Source organism: Chenopodium quinoa, unplaced genomic scaffold (assembly GCF_001683475.1).
Source record: "Chenopodium quinoa cultivar QQ74 unplaced genomic scaffold, ASM168347v1, whole genome shotgun sequence".
NCBI classification, from domain to species: domain Eukaryota; kingdom Viridiplantae; phylum Streptophyta; class Magnoliopsida; order Caryophyllales; family Amaranthaceae; genus Chenopodium; species Chenopodium quinoa.
The window spans coordinates 7261866-7283317 of NW_018742390.1; the positions used below are offsets into that span (position 1 = coordinate 7261866).

At 36.2% G+C, this 21452-nt stretch overlaps 1 protein-coding gene across 1 annotated transcript; it reads left to right on the forward strand.

The window, feature by feature from the left end:
- Window positions 1–17123: 17123 nt before the first annotated feature.
- Window positions 17124–20746, forward strand: LOC110700568 (protein SIEVE ELEMENT OCCLUSION B-like). Its single transcript, XM_021878125.1, has 7 exons — window positions 17124–17433; window positions 17540–17638; window positions 17942–18372; window positions 18463–18554; window positions 18653–18798; window positions 18908–19381; window positions 19705–20746. Exons 1-7 carry the CDS (start codon window positions 17194–17196, stop codon window positions 20386–20388), a joined length of 2166 nt encoding a protein of 721 aa, XP_021733817.1. The 5' UTR covers window positions 17124–17193; the 3' UTR covers window positions 20389–20746.
- The last annotated feature ends 706 nt before the right edge of the window (window positions 20747–21452 follow it).

The window sequence follows — 21452 nt, forward strand, 5'->3', positions numbered from 1 at the left end:
TTTTAATTATTTTATTAATCTAATTTGTTTTAATTATTTAATAAATTTTGGAGGCTAGGCCTCGGTTTTGAGCGGCATTGGCAAAATTTATTTTGACAAATTTTGGGATTTACCAGCTTAATTAATTGGATTAATTAAGTTGGATGCGGAATTTAGTGAGAGCTTAAAATATTAAATTGCGCTTATTTACATAACCAGTCAAAACAACGTTGACTAGTTTTAATTAGGAATGTTAATTGGATTAGCCACCTAGATTAGTTACTAGTTCACGCGTGTTTATGCATTGTTACTTGTTTATCGTTGTAAAATGCATGGGCCATTCCCAAATAGTGAATGGATGAATGGAATGTATATTCTCTCACAGGTTTTGTGAAATGGCAACTAGTGGGGCCCGATTAGGATAGAAAATACGGACTGCGATCCGTGATATATTTTTGTAAATCTAAATACGGTCTGCGTACCGCTGAGTATTTTTGTACCTTAATATTTAGATTAGTCCTAATCGTAGATACTAGTAGTTGCATTTAATTATGATCAAGTCTTGAAGATGGAGTTTCTTGGAAGACGTAGCCATGAAGTTGCAAATAAAGACCTTTTGAAGATTTGAAGATCTCAAGGGGTCATGCTAGTTGCCAAATGCATCTATATTTATGTTTTTCGATATATATATATATACATATATACATATATATATACATATATACATATATATATATATATATATATATATATACATACATATACATATACATATACATATACATATACATATACATATACATATATATACATACATATACATATATATATTTATATATACATATATATACATATCTATACATATATATATATATATATATATATATATATATATATGTTTATGTATATAAATTATATGTTATATGCATGTTTAGGATTTCGAATGTTGCGATGATTAATTAAGTTCACTTAAATCAACCAACATAGAAACCCTAGGTCCCTCAATATTAAGTAAAACTTTCCATTCCAAAACAACACTTATCGGCCGAACGAGGGTAGTGGTGGGCTACGCCAAAGCAATGCATCACTACCTCTCCTAGGAAGTAAGACATACCGGGTGTGCAAGTTGGTTTTGGTTGTACTCAACGATATGAGTGATGGAGTCCTAACATGTCGTGGCAAAGTGAATAAATTGTTAAGAGAGCATTAGATGCGACGATTTATTCAACCAAGAGTGGCTTGGATCCATTAGCAAAGCGTTGATTACCTTAGGAGATTGAGTGTTAAGACAAGCCAAAGCATGCTTAAGCACTCTTTGTTTCTTCAGATCTTGGAATCGACTTATTCTCACTAAATTGGGGACAACTTTAAATGTGTGAATAAGACGTTTTAAATAAGTTTGATTAAAATGCATGAATTCAATCTTATTTAAATTTCATGAATGGTTTTTCATTACAAATTATTTCAATTGTAGAATCATGTCTTCAAATAACTCAAACAACTAATTCTCGTTACGCTCAATTCTCGACAAGGAGAAGTTGAGTGGGACAAATTTTCTTGATTGGCAAAGGAACATGCGAATTGTTCTCATGCAAGAGCAAAAGGAATATGTCCTTGATGAGGAAATTTCGGAGGCTCCCAATGAGGAGGTGACTCAGGCTGCCCTAAATCGACGGCAAAGTGTCAATCGAGATGTCAAATGCATCATGTTGGCTACAATGTCTCCAGAGCTTCAAAAGAATTTCTTTGAGAAGGAGACAACTTTTGAGATCATTTCTGAACTGCAGAATATGTTTCAAGAGCAGGCCCGAACTGAAAGGTTTGAAACCCACAGGCAGATCATTGAGAGCAAGCTAAAGAAAGGAGAGCCAGTCAGCCCACATGTACTCAAAATGATAGGATTGTTTAAGAACATGGGAAGGCTTGATGCGGGGTATTCAACCTAGATGGCAATTGACATCATTCTTCACTCGCTGCACAAAGGCTATGATCAGTTCAAGATGAACTATAACATGCACAACATGGAAAAAACCCTCACCAAGCTTCATGGTATGTTAAAGCAAGCAGAGCAAACGCTCAAGGATGAGGGGAAGCATGATATGATCACGATTAAAAAGGGCAAGCCGTTTAAATTCTCAGGCAAGAAGAAGAAAGGCTTTAAGGGGAAGGGCAAGAAGAAAACCTTTCCGCCTAAGCCTAAAGCTACCAAGGACAACAAAAGAGAATGTAGCGAGTATCTGGAAGATGAGGCAAGAGGAAAGATAGCCTCAATCTTAGGTATCATCCACACACTTGAAAATAAGCAATTTATAAGGTATTAGATACCGGAAAATTGACTCATTTTATGCTCTTCTTTCAGGAACGAAATGAGCAATGTTTTTCAAGTGGTCATGAGTAAACAAGTGGAAGATGAAGAAAGTCTATCCAAAGAAAGCTTGTAATCTCATATATTTTGTCCAAAACTTGTTAAGTTTTATCTACCATACTTTGATTTTGCGACGTTGGACGTCATTTTAAACCTTAATCACAAGACCTTTTGTTTAAATGTCTTGTTTATTTTTATGGAAATTACACCTTTTGTGTGTTTAGACAAAATTGTTTATGATAATACCAAAAGAGCTAAGATCATGGAGTCAAACCAAGCTTACTTGTGGCATTGTCGTCTTGGCCACATTAACATCAAACGCATCAAGAGACTTCTACAAGAAGGTTTTCTTGACTCTTTCGATTTAGAAACGTTGAGAATTGCGATGGATGCTTATTAGGCAAGATGATTAAGCAGCCTTTCTCCAAGCTAAGAGAAAGGGCAGGAGACTTATTAGGTCTAATTCACACTGATGTATGTGGACCAATGAGCTCAACCACAAGAAATGGACACCGATATTTTATCACCTTCAAAGATGACTATAGTAGATATGGTTATGTCTACCTAATGTCACATAAATCTGAATCGTTTGAAAAGTTCAAAGAATTTCAGAGTGAAGTTGAAAATCAGCTTGGAAAGAAAATCAAAGCCCTTTAATTGGATCGAGGTGGTGAATACTTGAGCCAAGAATTCGATGACCATCTGAAAGAAAAAGGTATACTTTCAGAATTGACACCTCTTGGAACTCCACAATGAAACGGAGTATCCGAAAGGAGAAATCGGACCTTGTTAGACATGGTACGATCAACAATGGGTCTTAGTGATCTTCCTATCTCTTTCTGGGGACACACACTTCTAACTGCGGCACTAACACTGAACCGTGCACCATCAAAAGCTGTAGAAAAGACTCCATATGAATTATGGAAAAAGAAACCTCCTAGGTTGTCTTTTCTAAAGATATGGGGATGCAAAGCATATTTCAAGAAATTATTTTCTGGAAAACTTTATCCCAAATCTGAAAAGTTTACTTTGTGGGCTACCCAAAAGAAACCAAAGGGTATTACTTCTACAACAAATCGGAGAACAAAGTGTTTGTTGCTCGCGATGGTGTCTTTTTGGAGAAGGAACACCTTTCCTAAATGACAAGTGGGAGGAAAATCGAACTCGACGAATTTCGTGAGGATGAGCAACAAAATCAGAATGACAGTCAAAGTGCTCAAACAGCATCTGTTGACGCAGGTCAAAATGTGCAAAGTCAAACCGACAATACAAATTCTCAATCCATTACCCTACGTAAGTCTTAGAGGCCGAGATGTCAACCTGATAGATATCTTGGTTTAGTATTAACTGAGATATCAGAGGGCATCCTGATTATGGATGGAGATGAACCGGCAACCTACAAGCAAGCGATGGCTAGCACCGACTCTGCTAAATGGCATGAGGCCATGAGATCTGAAATGGATTCCATGTTTGAAAATCAAGTTTGGACTTGGTTGACTTACCCGAAGGTTACACACTTATCGGATGTAAGTGGATTTTCAAGATGAAAACTGACACAAAGATGGAAATGTATTCATTTACAAAGCTAGATTTGTGGCATAAGGGTATAGACAAGTTCATGGTATCGATTACGATAAAACCTTTTCACCAGTCGTAATGCTTAAATCCGTTCGGATCCTCCTAGCGATTGCTGCATATTATAACTATGAAATATGGCAGATGGACGTCAAAACCGCCTTCTTAAATGGTATTTTGGAAGAAACTGTGTACATGACACAACCTGAAGGTTTTGTCGACCAAAACAATGCTGGGAAGGTTTGTAAGCTTAAGAAGTCCATTTATGGATTAAAGCAAGCCAGCAGAAGTTGGAATCTGCGATTCGATGAAGCCATCAGTAAATTTGGTTTTATCAAGAATCCAGATGAATCTTGTGTTTACAAGAATTTCAGTGGAAGTGAAATCGCCTTCTTAGTCTTATATGTCGATGACATATTGCTCATTGGAAATAGCATTTCGTTGTTGGATTCTATAAAGGCCTGGCTTGGAAAATGTTTCTCAATGAAAGACTTAGGAGAGGCTCGGTACATACTAGGCATCAAGATCTATAGGGATAGATCAAAAAGGATGATTGGATTGAGTCAAAGTACTTATATTGATAAGGTACTTGCTCGATTTGGCATGGAAGGGGCCAAGAGAGGTCACCTGCCAATGTCACATGGCATAACCCTCAGCAAGAAGCAGTGTCCACAGACACTTGATGAGCGGGAATGAATGATTCTGATTCCATATGCTTCGCTTATTAGATCAATCATGTATGCCATAATATGTACTAGGCCAGATGTATCGTATGCCTTGAGTGCTATGAGCCGTTACCAATCAGATCCAGGAGAGTCCCATTAGACTGCGGCCAAAAATATCCTATAGTACCTGAAAAGAAACAAGGATAAATTCCTGGTATATGGTGGTTCAGAAGAATTAGTTGTTGAAGGTTATACCAACGCAAGCTCCCAGACAGACAGAGACGATTTCAAATCGCAATCTGGATATGTGTTCTGTTTAAATGGAGGAGCGTTTAGTTGGAAGAGTGCCAAGCAGAGTACAACTGCAGATTCTATAACTGAAGCCGAGTACTTAGCAGCTGCTGAAGCGGCTAAGGAGGCTGTTTGGATTTGTAAGTCCATTGGTGAGCTTGATGTTGTACCCTCTATAAAGGGTCCAATAGCCCTCTATTGTGACAACAATGGAGCTATTGCTCAGGCCAGAGATCCAAGGGAACATCAGAAAGTCAAACATGTTAAACGGCGGTTTCACATGATTCGAGAATGGAAATCAGAAGGTGAAATCAGAATTTGCAAAGTTGGAACGGATGACAATGTAGCCGATCCACTTACTAAACCTTTGCCTCAAGTGAAGCACAACAAGCACGTTAAGGCAATGGGAATCAGGCATGTAGGAGACTGGCTTTGATTTCCCTATTTAGTGTTTTAGTTAAATTTTGAACATTTAATGTAAGACACTAAGAAAAATCATTCAAGTTTTGGAGTAATATAAATTTCATGCAATATTTTATTACTCCGTTTGCTATTTAATTGTGGTTTAGGATTAAATAATGAGTCCATTCGATTCTTGGAATATTCAAAATAGGGTATCAAGACTAGTCTTGATAAGGAAACACCTATTAAGTGAACATTGAATATTATAATCGAAAATTTTCCCTAATTGAGGTCATTTAAACGATGGACGATTAATGACCGATTGAGATTAGTGTGTAGTCTAATTTGTAGCATTGTTTCTTGTGCTACGAGGACATGATTGTCATAAATCATTTGCACAGGTATTGGTTTAGAACCATACTGAATCAACCTATGAGAATACTTTAAGAGATTAAAAATCGTCATAAGTATACTTCTCATTATGGCTATCGGAACCTATTTCCTTGACCATGAGTATTGTGAGTTCTCTTGTTTGAGTACTAGTCCGCTTTAATGTTGTCAAACATCTGCCGTAATAAGAGATTATAACGGCAACACTCGGGCAGCTAGGTCCTCTCAGTAAGAGGAGCTACATTACAAGACTGGGAATGTCCCCCTACTAAAATAGGGAAGATGTCTTTGTTGTATACAAGGCCTCTCGTAGAGCGAGACTGTAAAAATGCATGGCCGTGCTCGAATGGATTTTAAAAAATCATCTGTTTATTGACAGTCGGACTTGGAATCGAGAAACACTACTGGACGTAATAAGGATGATGAAATAATCTTACCTTATAGTTCATGAATAGACATAGGAAAGGTTGTACACTAAATGCTCACTTGTCTGGAAGGACAAGTGGGATATTGAAAGGAATGGTGTCCTTCAAACAAGTGTATTATTCTGATAGCGGGTTCAGAATTATTAGAAATCTAATATATTCAGCAAGGTCAAGTGATCGGAATGCCTGGGTGGAGGCCGCTTTCGATCAGTAATATTAATGTATAAATAATATTACAGCTTGATCTTGACTGAACCCTTCGGGTCATACCCTAACAAATATACGAACCAACTCGACGAATTAATTCGAAAGAAATTAATTCGTCGCCCGAGTATTAAATATTTAGACGTCGAAATTCGAGCTTAGAGAGTCGAAACCGAGCGTCGGAAGTCGAGTCAAAATAATAAAAGACGAGACACGAAAATAATAAATCAACAAGACCAAAATACCCCTAGCATCGGAATGCTCTGAGCAAGCCAAGTGCTAGGGGCATTTGGTATAGCATGGTGGCTAGAATGCACACCAACCCGAGCCTAGGCTGGCTGGTGCGTGCTAGCGCACCAATGCTAGCATCGCATGCTAGCAGCGCTGGCCAATGCGCGCAAGGAGCATCGACACTCAGCAGCAACCCGCATCATTGATGCGCGGCTTGCTGGCCGAGTCCACAAGCAGCCCGCACAAGCCGTGCTGGGCTTGCTGGCCAGCAACGCCAAGCAGCCCGCACGCTTGTGCTGGGCTTGCTGGCAGCCGCACATGGCAGCCCACCTTGTGGTTCCTTGGTGCCCAAGTGTGGTGCCATGTGGCGTATTGTAAGGGGAGGGTTGAGGAATTAGGTGGTCGGTTTTTGGAGAGGGAGTGGGGAGCAAGTTTGGTCCCCCCTCCCCCCTTCCTCCAAATGGTCCTCACCTAACCTCTCTCATGAGCTTGCCACTTGTTGATTTATTACTAGTTTGATTATTTATTTTATTTTAGCTTTAAAATAAAATGGAAAAATCAAATTCTCCCACATTGATGGGAGAGCCTTTTCACTCTCTTGTTTTCCCTATAAATACCCAAGTTGGGGTATTGGGAAAATAACTTGAGTGAGAGTTGAAAAAGGCATCACCATTGTGAAAACCTTTGAACTCATTTAATCACTCGGGTTTTGGTCGGACCTTGCTAACTCCAAGGTAGCGGACCTAAAAGTAGGTGTTCGTCCTTTGTGGGTGGATACCGTTGGAGGCTCGGTATTTTCAGAGCTAAAGCTTTCAAGTAAGAGCCCATTAGGTCGGGCGAAGCACGCGTCAAAGGTAAATTTAGGATTCTATCCTTTTATGTTTATTTGTTATGCTTTATTGTTTTATTAATTGCGAGTGGTTCTTAGAGTTAGGGTCGTTTCTGCGGTAAGTTGGACTTACCAAACCCCAACATCTGGTGGCTTATCAAAAAAATTATAGGAGCTTATTAGAAGTTTATGGGGGCTTTTGTGTTGCTTCTGGCGTCTTATTAGAAGTTTATGGGGGGTGTTCATAAATTTCTTAAAGGAACAAGAAAATTCTCAAACAAAGATGGAGGATTTGAAGAAGAGTGTTCTCACTCTAGATGCCGATATGAAGAAGCTGGTCACTAGCATTGAGAATGGAAGAGTACCATTATCAAGGATATTGTCTCCAAGATTAGCAAGAAGTTGGAGGATCTTGCTATTGATGATTACCAGAGCATTGCTTCTTAGCCCCATCTTACTTTCCTACCTCTTTATTTAGATGAACATTATATCTATTTGCTTTTAGAAACAATTTATTTTGGTCTATAATTGTTGGGTACTTTTGTTTCTTTTGCTAAACTGGTGAATTTGGTACATTTGGTCAATGTTTTAAATCGATTTCGGATGATTACTATCTATGTTTGCTCTGCCTATATGCTTTGTGAATATTTGTTCTCTATGCATGCTTCCTGTCTTAACACCAAACCAGTTAGATTGTTGATGTGTTATGGTATATTATTACTTGTGTGTTGGTTTTAGATAATGCCAAAAGGGGAAAAAGATGCAAGCTATCAAGGAAACTTAATGATTCTATGGTATCTGTTCGAAGTCTTCACATGTCTTCCTACTTCTCTACAAGCAGGTATATGTAAATAAATACAAGTTTTTCAAGTTTTTCTTTTTATATTGTTTTTCGTTCTTAGTATTAGTTCCCTTTCTGGATTGTGTTTTGTTTTTTCATTTTCTTTCTCTTAGTTTAGGTTGGATTATCTTTGTTTCCTTCTAATAAGTTTGGTTTCTTTGTCTCATTAAAAAGGGGGAATATTGTTGGACTTTATGATTTTGATGATGACACAACCTAACTTATTTACAAACTAATATATAAGAGTTGGATTGTTTGAATGTGTGATCAGTTACAATAACTAGGAGAATTGAGTGTCTGTAGACACCCAAATGTGTCACCCCAAAACCAAACCCAGTGATGAACACTTTCATGTCATTTGATTATCGAACAAAGCGAAAGTGCGAAAAGTCTAGTGATGAGGATGTTTTTATTAAAATGTCTCTTCTTTCTATTTTTGAAAATATTTTTTTCTTACCTTATTTATGAAAAACGTGCATTCCAGTTTAGTTTGGTCCATGATAAGGGTCCAATAATGGTGTAGTTGGGTAGGGATTGACAAGAGTTTTCCAACGATAGATTATAAGCCCAATTCCGATGAATAATGAGGAGGTTATGGTCAAATTACTAAATTAGGTCCGGTTTGATCTTTATATGTGGCCCAATGATCTAGGGGAGGGTCTAATATTTATTTATCATTCCTAATGCATTAGAATTGATTTTAGTCTTCTAGATTCTTCTAGAAAGTTCTTTTCATTTCTAATTTAATTAGCATTGATAAATTGACTTTGGTTGACTTTTTAGAGTTTTAATCAGAATAAAAGAAGTATTTTTAAGGAAAATACGATTTTTCCCTTCGTACGGCTAAATTTTATCAAAATTAAGAAAACGCGTGAAACTGATTATTAGCGCCTGACAACAGCATTAGCGCCTGGCACTAAGGCTTGGCGCCTGGCGCTAACGTCTGGCGTTTGGCGCCAATCTGTTTCATTCTTTTCGAAACTCTGATTCGTTTTTCTATTCGTCCGGCTGATTTTCTCTGTAAATAGCCTCCTAAAACCTCCGTTTTCAATCATCAATTCTCATCAATAATCAACAACTTTCTAATTCTCTTTTCTCTCTAAGTTAAAGCTTATTCTCTCTCTCTCTCTTTTTTCAAAACTAGCTTTTGCAAACAAAAATCCGCATTCACAAGATCTAGACACTCCTAGCCAAGTTCGAAATTGCCTTCGCCCTAAACGTGAAAGGTTTTAATTTCTGAGGGTTTGGTCCCAAATCTCTATTTCAATTATTTAATTTAATTGTTTGATTTTATATTTTCTTTGAAGTTACTAACGCGTGTATTTTGTTATTAGAAAGAGGTACGAGTCATCCAAGTAAGTGCTTTAATTGATTTTATTGATATTATAATATAAAAATCATGTCTAGGTTGTTATTATGATTTCTAGTATCATGTTAGGATGCTTGATGTTTTGAATGACAACAATGATTCCTAGTATTATGTTTAGGGAAAAGGTTATAATATCAAATATGCTTATTATGATTCCTGTGATGCTTCCTATTTCTTTCCTGATATCATGTAAGTATCATGTTAGGGTTAAAGCTTTGATTTTTATTGTTTAGTGACATGCTAGGGTTTGTTATTAATCTTGTTAGTATCATGCCTAGGATCTTGCTATTATTATTATGCTTTAACATAATAAATATTACTATTATGATATGATTATTATGATTATGATTAATTTAATTATTATTATAATTTTTATGATGATTATTATATTGCTTGATATTTATTGTTATTGCTTGATCACACCTTTTATGCATGTTTAAAGGGAATTCGTACTTGTAATCACGCTTAATAAGATAGTTAATAATCTTGTTTAAGGTTAATTTGATTATAATTCAAGTGATCGCCAATAATAGTTTTATTTGTGCATTTATATTCAACCAACATAGATTAAACAGGTTTAGGGTTAACCTATTGATTTCATGTTAGTCAGAAAGCGCACATGATTACGATCAGAATAAAGTACAGGTCTATTATTAGAGCAGGTTCAATCTCTTTTAGGTTGGATTTGTACCTTCATCCCCGAACTACCAATCATGATTCCAGACCTATTGGAGTTAACGATCTCCTGGATCGTTAAGTGGTGTAACCTTCACCCTGTGAATTGTTTACAAGTTCCTAAAACTTGTTAGCGACTCTTTTGCTCTATCTTCTTTCCCTTTGGACGCCACCGTACTTTAGTGTATGACCACAGTGGGGTTCAAGTTAGGGGTAATGCTTGAAATATTCCCTACAGTGTCTTGCGAAGATACAGTGAGGAACAAGACAGCTAGGAACAAAGCAATCCAAAAAGTGAAGTATCCCCTCATAGAACTGAAGCTTTAGAGAAGGTTCATCAGAGAAGAGAAGTTCCTTCCAAAGAACAGAATCCTCGGAGTAGAAGTTTCATCAGAGAAACATGAAGACTTATATATTTTATATATCTTAGGATTTATGTAAATATAAGGATAATATTACACTCGAAATATTAGTGGGAAATTGGTCTAAGAAGATAATATTGTGTAAGATTGTTTGTAGGAAAATAGTTTTTTTTCAACGTTTATCTTTCTAACAAAAAGGATTTTATTTTGTTCTATTTTTGAGGTATCTTTTTACAAATAAAATCTGATTTTAGTTTTCCTAAAACTTACGGCCTACTCCCCGTGATCTTTCCCATATCATGATCTTGCACATTAAGGAATTCATGTCCTTAATTTTAGGACATGTTCTTGTTAGTGGGTTGGAGTAGTGGCGCTAGAGATTTTCTATAGAAAAAGAGTTTTCCAAGACGAACTTTGATCTATGAATAGGTAATTGATTTCAGTAGGAAAAACTCACCCTTGCTCAAATAGATTTCAATCTTTGTTATCTTTAATCGAATCAAGAGTCCAGTTACACACTAGTGAAATAGAGTGTTCTAATGTCCTTATACTAGAGTTAATCTTTTCGAGTTGTATTTTGGGGAATTGGGAATTTTACGTGAACTTCTGTTTGTAAGAAAGAGAAGTGAAAAAGAGAAAGAGAAGTGGGAAGAGAGAAAGAGAAGTGGGAAGAGAGAAAGAGAAAAGAAGACTAACAAGTTGGGTGACTTGTTCCTCGGGGCTTTGGGTTCGTTGAGTAACTCAAAGTTAGATCCTTTAATTTGTAATAGGTCCTTTTGCCCAATTCTTTTCCTAAAATTCCAAGTGGTCGTGATTTTTCTTCTTGTTTAGGACCAAAGAGTTTTCCACGTAAAATCTCTCTTGCACTTTCAATTCATTTAGCTTACTTATTTTTATTTCCGCAAAAAGTTTGACAAATGTGTCATACTACAATTCAAACCCCCTTCTTGTAGTATATTCATTAAAACAAAAGAAATCCATTGCTTTGTTCAAGCATGCAATTACTATTAGAAAGATTGTTAGGACTAAGCAAAACATAGCTACACTAGAGCCCCATAGCAGGATCTGTGAGCTTAGCTCTTGTTTGAAAAGTTGGCCTTTATTACGCTTCACAAGTATGCAATGGCTTATTTGCGTTATATTTATGTTCTGAGGAATGTTGGTTCATAAGTGTTAGCCTTAGAAGTTTACAAGTATGCAATGGCTCATTTTGCCAAGTTGATACAATTGAGCCAATATATTCTAAGAAATATCACTTTTGTGTATTGGTAAACAATGATTCATTTAAGATGATTCTATCGACAATTTTTTTTTTCATAACACTATCCTACTAGCTTAGTTGGTTAGAGCATTGTGCAAATGCACAAATAAATTGAGTTCAAATTGTTAAGAAAATAATGCAAATTTTCTATTTAATCAAATTTGAGGGAGAAATAAATTACATAAACAAAATGTCTATTTATACCAAAGTGCAAAAAACACAACCCCTCTTTTCTCTGAGTTATTTTTCTTCTCTCAGATTTTCTCTTGAAATTATTACATACAAATGAAGGAAATTCTCAATTTCTAGTTTTCCTAAAACAACCTAAGCCATTTAAAATTTAGCCTGCAATATTTATTACCATTAGTTATTTTTCCCTATATTTGGAAACACCTTTAATTTTCAATGGTAATGCATGGTTATTTAATAACCATTTATTTTTTTTCTTTATGTTTCTTAATTATCTTCCAACAATCTCCCACTTGAAGACTGATTTCAATCTGTCTTCACACCAAGGAGTAGAACCTCAACTAGTCTTCTGTCATTTTAAGACCAATTGATGTTGAGCACAATTTCAACTTGTCAATAGTCACTGTTTTCGTTAACATGTCTGCTGGATTCTTACTGCCAATAATCTTTTTAAGAGTTAACACTTCATCTTCTAGAAGAGACCTGATAAAGTGATAACGAATACCGATGTGCTTTGTTCTTGAGTGAAACGCCGAATTCTTTGCTAAATGTATAGCACTCTGACTATCGCTATACAAAATATTATTCACTTGTTTGAACCCCAGCTCATCTAACAAACCTTGAAGCCATATCATCTCTTTACTAGCTTCGGTCACTGCCACATACTCAGCTTCTGTAGTGGATAAAGCAACAATCTTTTGTAGTTGGGACATCCAACTTACGGCTGTATTTCCAACTGTAAATACATAACCCGTTGTGCTCTTTCTATTATCGACTTCACCGCCAAAGTCTGCATCAACGTAACCTTGTATTTTCAATTCACCTTTACCAAAGTACAAACACTTATTAATTGTACCTCGTAAATACCTCAAAATCCATTTAACAGCTTCCCAATGGACTTTTCCTGGATTGGACATAAACCTGCTTACAACTCCCACTACATGTCCAATATCTGGTCTTGTACAAACCATTGCATACATCAAACTTCCAATAGCCGAGGCATAAGGAACCTTGGCCATATATTCTTTATCTTCATCTGTCTGAGGGGACTGATCCTTTGATAGACGAAAATGACTCGCCAACGGTGTACTAACAGGCTTAGCATCACCCATATTAAATCTCTGAAGAACACGTTTGATGTACTCTGATTGTGATAACTGCAAAGTGCCTCTCTGCTTATCTCTTGTGATTTGCATTCCTAAAATCTTCTTTGCTGGACCCAAGTCCTTCATGTCAAATTCCTTTGACAATTGATGCTTCAACTTTATAATATCATTCATATCAGAACCTGCTATTAACATATCATCAACATAAAGTAATAGGATGATATAACTGGATTGATATCTCTTGAAGTAGCAACAGTGGTCAGCGTTGCACTTCTGGAAATCTTCCTTGTGAATGAAGTTATCAAAATTTTTGTACCATTGTCTTGGGGCTTGTTTTAGCCTGTATAAACTTTTCTTAAGTTTGCATACCATCTGCTCTTTCCCACTTTTTATAAAACCTTCTGGCTGGTGCATGTATATTTCTTCATCAAGATCTCCATGAAGAAATGCAGTCTTCACATCTAACTGCTCGAGATAAAGATCTTCAATTGCAACAATACTCAACATTGTTCTAATGGTATTGAGTTTCACAATAGGAGCGAATATCTCATTATAATCAACTCCTTCTTTCTGTTGAAAACCTTTGACAACTAGTCGAGCCTTATACCTCTTGGAATCATAGTGCTCCTTTTTTTCTCGATATATCCATTTGTTATGAAGGGCCTTCTTACCTATGGGTAACTCAGTTAGTTCTCATGTCTGGTTTGAAATCAGGGATTGCATTTTATCTTTCATTGCAAGCCCCCACTTGCTAGCATCTCTGGTCTGGGATGCTTCATAATAATCTTCTGGTTCCCCATCATCAGTTAATAACAAATAATTCATATATTTTCTATTAGGCACATGTGGTCGAGTACTCCTTCTTAGTGTAGGAGTTGGACAAGAAGGTTATTGTATGTCATTTGATTGCGATGTACTTCCCTGTACAGTCTGTTCTTCTTGTTGCGGAGTACTTATGATAGTGTACTCTTGCATCGTACTGTCTGGGACATAATCTTCATCAATGAATGTAGATTCTTTTTGATTTGTTTCATAACTCTCAATTTTATGCCTATCTTTGTACATGACTCTCTCATTGAAAATTACATCTCTTGAACGAATAATCTTTTTGCTTTCATCATCCCAAATGCGGTATCCGAACTCATCTTCGCCATAACCGATAAAAGTGCAAACTTTTGATTTAGGATCAAGCTTATTTCTGCCTTGATCACTAATGTGCACATAAGCTACACAACCAAATATCTTTAAGTGCGACAATTTGATCTCTTTGCCGCTCCATACCTCCTCTGGTAATTTGTACTCCAATGGGGTTGATGGTCCTCGTTTGATCAAGTAAGCTGTTGTATTGACTGCTTCTGCCCAGAATTGTTTTGGTAGACCTGACTGTATACGAATGCTTCTGGCTCTTTCTGTCAATGTTCGGTTCATCCGCTCAGCTATGCCATTATGCTGAGGCGTACCTGGCACAGTTCTTTCCATCTTAATACCATGCTCGTAGCAAAACTTCTTGAATTTGGTGTCCTCATATTCTCCGCCATTGTCGGACCTGAATCTTTTGATCTTCAGACCTGTTTCATTTTCAACCCTAGCTTTCCATATCCTGAAAACTTCAAACACTTCGGACTTGTATTTTAGAAAGTAAACCCATACTTTCCTAGAGTGATCATCAATAAAAGTCACAAAGTATTGTTTTCCACCTATAGACTGGGTGGTTGTTGGTCCCCACACATCAGAATGAACAAGCTCCAATTTTTCTTTCATTGGAGTTCTTCCATATGTCTGAAAGCTTACCCTCTTCTGCTTTCCAAGTATGCATTCTTCACACATGTCTAAATTCACAGATTTTAGACTAGGGAGTTTTCCAATTGAATGCATGATCTTCATTCCTTTCTCACTCATGTGACCAAGTCTTTGGTGCCATAACTTGGAATTTTCATTCTCTGTTGCAACTGCAATCGAATAACACGCTCCAGCTGTCAAATAGAGAGTACCATTCTTTTTACCATGAGCAACTATCATTGCTCCCTTTGAAATCTTCCAATTATCACCTTGAAAGATTATAGTGTAACCTTCACGAGCCAACTGCCCAACTGAGATCAAGTTCTTTCTTAGGTCGGGAACATGTTTGACATCCTTCAGCTCCCAAGCTGACCCATTTAACTTAATTTTGACATTACCTTGACCAACAATATCACAAGTTTGGTCATCACCAAGGTATACCTGTCCAAGGTTTCTATGGACATACTTCTCAAAAAAGTTTTTATTAGAAGTAGCATGGAACGATGCTCCAGAGTCTAATACCCAAGACTCTTCTTTGCTCTCCAATGAGCATATCAACGCATCATCACCTTCTCTGGTAGAAGTGACATTTGCCTCTGCCTTCACTTCTTTGCCTTTTGGTGTTCCCTTGCACTGATTTTTATAGTGCCCAATCTTTCCACAATTCCAACACTCCACAGTCTTTGAGTTTTGGAAATTATTTGGATTCCTGGATTTTGACCTCCTATCTCTGGATTGTCCTCGATAGTTTGATCTTCCGCGTTCATTCCTTCTGATTAAATTTCTTCCTCTTGACTCTGTATGCAATACTGAAGAGGATGAAGATTCACCTGATTCTCTTCGTCGAATCTCCTCACTAAGAACCAGATCACGAACGTCATCAAACTTCAACTTATTATTTCCCGATGAGCTACTCACAGCTGTGACTGTAGCATTCCAACTATCTGGCAGGGAAGATAAAAGTATCAACGCTAATACTTCATCATCAAATTTAATTTCAACATAACTCAATTGGGTTGTGACAGAATTGAGTTCATTAAGGTGTTGAGCTACCGATCCACCTTCCGACATCCTCAAACTAAACAACCGCCTCATCAAATGAACTTTATTGGAGGCTGATGGCTTCTCATACATATTAGAGAGAGCTTTCATGAGACCTGCCGTTGTGGTTTCCTTTGCAATGTTAAACGCCACATTGCGTGATAACGCCAATCGAATAACTCCGAGTGCTTGTCTATCTAAAAGCTTCCATTCTGCTTCTTGCATGCCATCTGGCTTTTTCTCTTCCAGAGGTTGATAGAGTTTTTTCTGCTATAAATATTCTTCAATCTGCATTTTCCAAAATCCGAAATCTTTACCATCGAATTTTTCAAGTTTAACTTCTCCTTTGTCTGCAGCCATTTCTCCCACTCAAATTTGACTTTTTCTTTTAGGATCGTTTTTATTTTTATCGTAATGTGGACTAATTGTCAACCAAGCTCTTGATACCAATTATTAAGAAAATAATGCAAATTTTCTATTTAATCAAATTTGAGGGAGAAATAAATTACATAAACAAAATGTCTATTTATACCAAAGTGCAAAAAACACAACCCCTCTTTTCTCTGAGTTATTTTTTTTCTCTCAGATTTTCTCTTGAAATTATTACATACAAATGAAGGAAATGCTCAATTTATAGTTTTCCTAAAACAACCTAAGCCATTTAAAATTTAGCCTGCAATATTTATTACCATTAGTTATTTTTCCCTATATTTTGAAACACCTTTAATTTTCAATGGTAATGCATGGTTATTTAATAACCATTTATTTTTTTTCTTTATGTTTCATAATTATCTGCCAACACAAATCTCATATGGGTTATTAATTTATTAACATGTATTAGCTAAAACCTTTTTTCTAACCAAAAATAACACATTGTTCATTAAACAAATGAGCAAAATACATTACTCCATTTTTCCTAACTGAAATTATTTGTGTTAAATAACATCTGATCTTTGTATCCAGATTCCCACAGTAGTGTAAAGGTTAAACTGTGATTCAGAGACAGAATCTAAGTTTTCCATTAAACAATTAAAGAATATTTGTACAAACTAAACTTTAATAAAAGATAGTAATTGATACACAATGCTTTATTCCTGAAACAATGCTATAATAAGAAACACCAGCAAGTTGCAAAACTAAATACACAAACACTGCACATTCTCAGATTTCTCAATTCTGAACCACAGGGGTGTATAATTGGGTTAATAGCCACCATGGCATACGCCCCGGTTCAAATGACCCCTGTACCATTTGATAGTAGCAAGACACTACTGTCACAGGGTTCCGAACGAGGAGGCATCTTCTTGACATCTGATGATTATGCCCTCTCAAAACAGATTGAGCAGCTGCACAACCCCGATGCTCGTAATTTTGATGTCAGACCCCTTTTCTATCTTGTTGAGGAAATCATCAGCCGTGTTGATGATACTCAAGTTACTGGAAGTCGTCCATTGGTATCAATGTTTTTTCTTCTACTTGTTTATGTTTCTTATTTATTCGTGCTCAATTTTAGCGTTCATGTTTTCTGATAAATTTTTTCTGATCTTCGTATATGGTCAGACTGAGGCCAAAGGAAGCAGAGTTACCTATGAATCCCATGATGATGTTCATTCAGAAATTCCGGATTTGCCACTCCTTGTTGATTGGATATCTTCTGAGGTACTACACTACTAGTGTTGCATTTTTGTTATAGTAACATGTACACATTTCTAAAGTAGCCGTGTTTTCTAAGTAACACACTTCCTAATTTTAAAATTCTCTTACAGAGACCCTAACTTAAAGTCGAAACACAATACTTCCGTTATCCTAAACTAAGTTTTACACCAGTCATTTTCATTTGTCTCAAATTATTTTTATACAATCAACCTTTATATTAACATTCACAAGAATGTCTGCAGTTTCCTTAAATTAGTTGCTGAAATTGTTTTACTGTTAGTGTTAATGCCAATAAAACTGATGCAGATGAACCGAAATCACCCTGATCAACACGAAACCACCCTCTCAGTGTTACATATTTTGCAACACTTATCTTGGGAAGCCAAGGTGGTTATTACATTAGCAGCTGTTGCTGTAACTGTAGGAAGGATCTGGCTTGTTATCAAAAATACATTAACGAATGAACTTGCATATTCGATTTCAAAACTGCGCACAAATGATGTGGTTGCCAGAAACCTGTTCGAAGCCACTAATCATTTAACAAGGGTCATACAAGATACAACCAGATGCATAATTGAGTTTGGAGAAATTCCCGCTGTGTATATCACAGATGAAGATCCTGAAGTCAAGGCTGCAATGAGTCAAATTCCGATAGCTGTTTATTGGATAATCAGAAGTGCTGTGGCTGTTGCAAGACAAATTACTCGATTTTCTACCATGATCAACGAGGGAGTTGGGTAAGTTAAATGATGAGTATACAATAATACGTCGCCTAATGCAAGAATCAATAACAGAAGGTTTCCTCATTCATTTTCTTTTCTTGACAGAATTAGCAAGGCTAATTCATCTGAGGTCTACAAGCTTAAAACTATCAGCGATCATTACAGGAAAACCTTGACTAACTTGTATAGATTAATAGGTTAGATTTAATCAAATTTCTTACTTCTAATCTAGCATGATGTTTATATAATAATGTCTAAAGATTGAGCTAATGAAAGACATTGTTTTGTTGTACAGATGAGAAGGAGCATATTAATTCTTATAATATGACCAAGGAAATCATGAATGATAAAATGCATATTGACAACATGAAGATCCTAAGGACCTTGATCTATGCTGATGATGATATGCCACCACTGTATGATGGTCCTGCAAAGAAAAGGGTTTGTGCTCGAAACTTCTGTCACTATGAATCAATTAATAATCGTTCCAACATTTTGACATGGCTATCAACTCATGGAAAATTATACTCATAATTTTACTATTTTTCAGGTCCCCCTTGAGATTTTGAGGAGGAAGAATGTGTTGTTACTCATATCAGGCCTCGATATCACTCATGAAGAGCTATCTATTCTAGAGCAAAGTTACATTGAATCAAAGGTCCATGAATATGAGGTTGTCTGGATCCCAATAATTGACAGTTCTCTACAATGGACTGATCCCATGAAAGTTAAGCTTGAGAACTTAAAAGACTCAATGCCCTGGTACTCTGTTCATAATCCTTCATTAATCAGAAATGCAGTCATCAGGTTTCTGACAGATGATTGGAACTTTCATGGTAAGCCTATGCTTGTGGTGCTCGATCCTCAGGGAAAAGTTCTGAGCCCGAATGCAATCCACATGATGTGGATCTGGAAAAATCAAGCTTTCCCGTTCACACACGCAAGGGAGGAGGCGCTTTGGGAGCAGGAAACATGGAAGCTTGAACTGCTGGTTAATGGTATTGATCAGAAAATTCTAGACTGGGTAATTTTCCTTCACTATTTTACAAATTCTTACTCCCTTCGTTCCGGAATAATTAACATGTTTTACTTTTTTTTTCAGTATTCATACACTAACTTTGATCTTTGTTTATAGTATTATATAAAAAATGTTGAATAGGTATTAATATAATGTTTCATAAAATCATTTCATTTATATTTTTACTTAAATTTAATTATATATATCTAATGTTAAATTAGTACATTGACATATGTGTCATGTTTGACTGTACGTGTCAATTATATAAATTTTAGAATCTCCTATGTAATATTACATAATCTAACCTCATATAAATATGCTAACATCAGATCAGAGAAGAAAAGTACATTCTCTTGTATGGAGCTGACGACCTAACATGGATCAGACAATTCACTAATGAGGCACGAGCTGTAGCGCGAACTCTGCAAATTCCTCTTGAAATGGTCTATGTTGGTAGGAGCCATACCAAGGAGGAGGTGCACAAAATTTGTGCATCTATAATAATGGAGCAGCTGAGCCATTGCTGGCAAGACCCAACCTTTGTTTGGTACTTCTGGACAAGAATCGAGAGCATGATCTACTCGAAGATTCAACTAGGTAATGTCCATGACCATGAAGATACCATATGGCAAGAGATACAAAAGCTCCACAGTCATGACAAATCACACAGCGGATGGGTAGTGCTAGCCAAAGGCTCAAGGATCATTGTCCATGGTCAGGGTAAGGTGGCCATGGTGACTCTTGAAGAACTCGAGAAGTGGAAGGAACCAGCTATAAGAAATGGATTCGATGTGGGGTTCGGAAACCATTACACAAAGCTTCATATGGAGGAATATCCATGTCATAGGATTCTGTTCCCCTCTGGTATGAGAATTCCAAGAAGTATGCCTTGCCCTGACTGTCGTCGCCCTATGCATAAAAACGAATCATTCATCTGCTGCCATGAAGATCACAATGCTGAAGTTGCTGAAGTTCTGGCTGCTTTAACTGATGTTGATCAATATGAGGCCTAAGTTACAAATTTACTATGTTTATTTGATTTTTAATTTGTCTTGTATTTTAATACGAATAGTACTAGAATAAATCCTAAAGAGGTGAGGTGACACATTTGCATTGGTATCATGTTGTTGCAAATGGGTTAGTTCAATCTTGTAGTTTTATATCATGTATTAATGTATTCTCCATTTTAGTAATGCTCTTTGTGTCCCAAATAAGTTTTTACACATTTAATTTATTTTTCTTTGGGAATATTGTTGCTGAAAATTGTTAAACCAAGGAGCTGACATTACCTTAATTTTTTTTTTTTCTTCAATTTATTTAATATAAATGGCCTATCATCTAATTGTAATTCAATTTTAAAGTTAGAACAATAGGCAAAAGCTAATTGGAAAATTGAAGCATAGAAGATTGATTCCGAGGCATATCAGATTATTAGGTGCTTTAGGTCCTTTCTTCACTTTCACTAACGTGCTAACATGCGGAAAATTACTGGTGCATAGCGCTTAAATGTAACTTGATGCAGAAAGTTAAGAGACTATAATTCTAAATTTCTAATATGACAAAATTTTTACAAAAATTTATATTCATTAAAATGAACTTTTATTAGTCGGGTCCCATTTTTTTTAGTAAGAACATGGGGTGAGTCTGGGCGCATAGCACCTATGGGCGAGTTATGTAAATATGAGGGTAAGGAAGTAATTTCCGCTGATTCAATTTTTGCTTTTAGAAAAAATTGGCTTTCTTGGGGTACATTATAATGTACCATTATGCATGTATAATGTACCACTAAAATATAATTTGTCTGAATAGTATGTTTTGTGGATTATTACGAGTGTAGTGGTACTTTTTTTACCATCATATAAGTTTCAACTTCTGGAAAAAGTTGATTCTCTAATGGTACATTATAATGTACCATTATGCATATATAATATACCACTAAAGTATAAGTTATCTGAACAGTACCTTTTTATTGCAAAATTGTCATCCTATATGCATTGAAATCATTAGGCGCTATGCACCAAGACTTAACCGTAAGAACATAGTCTCCAAGATATTATTTAAGATGACCATGAATACA

Excerpts from the sequence above, each read along its gene's own strand:
- LOC110700568 (XM_021878125.1), top strand. The coding sequence starts at position 17,194 with ATGGCATACGCCCCGGTTCAAATGACCCCTGTACCATTTGATAGTAGC. Across the intron at positions 17,434-17,539 it reads TTACTGGAAGTCGTCCATTG|ACTGAGGCCAAAGGAAGCAG; the intron begins GTATCAATGTTT and ends GTATATGGTCAG. Across the intron at positions 17,639-17,941 it reads TTGATTGGATATCTTCTGAG|ATGAACCGAAATCACCCTGA; the intron begins GTACTACACTAC and ends AAACTGATGCAG.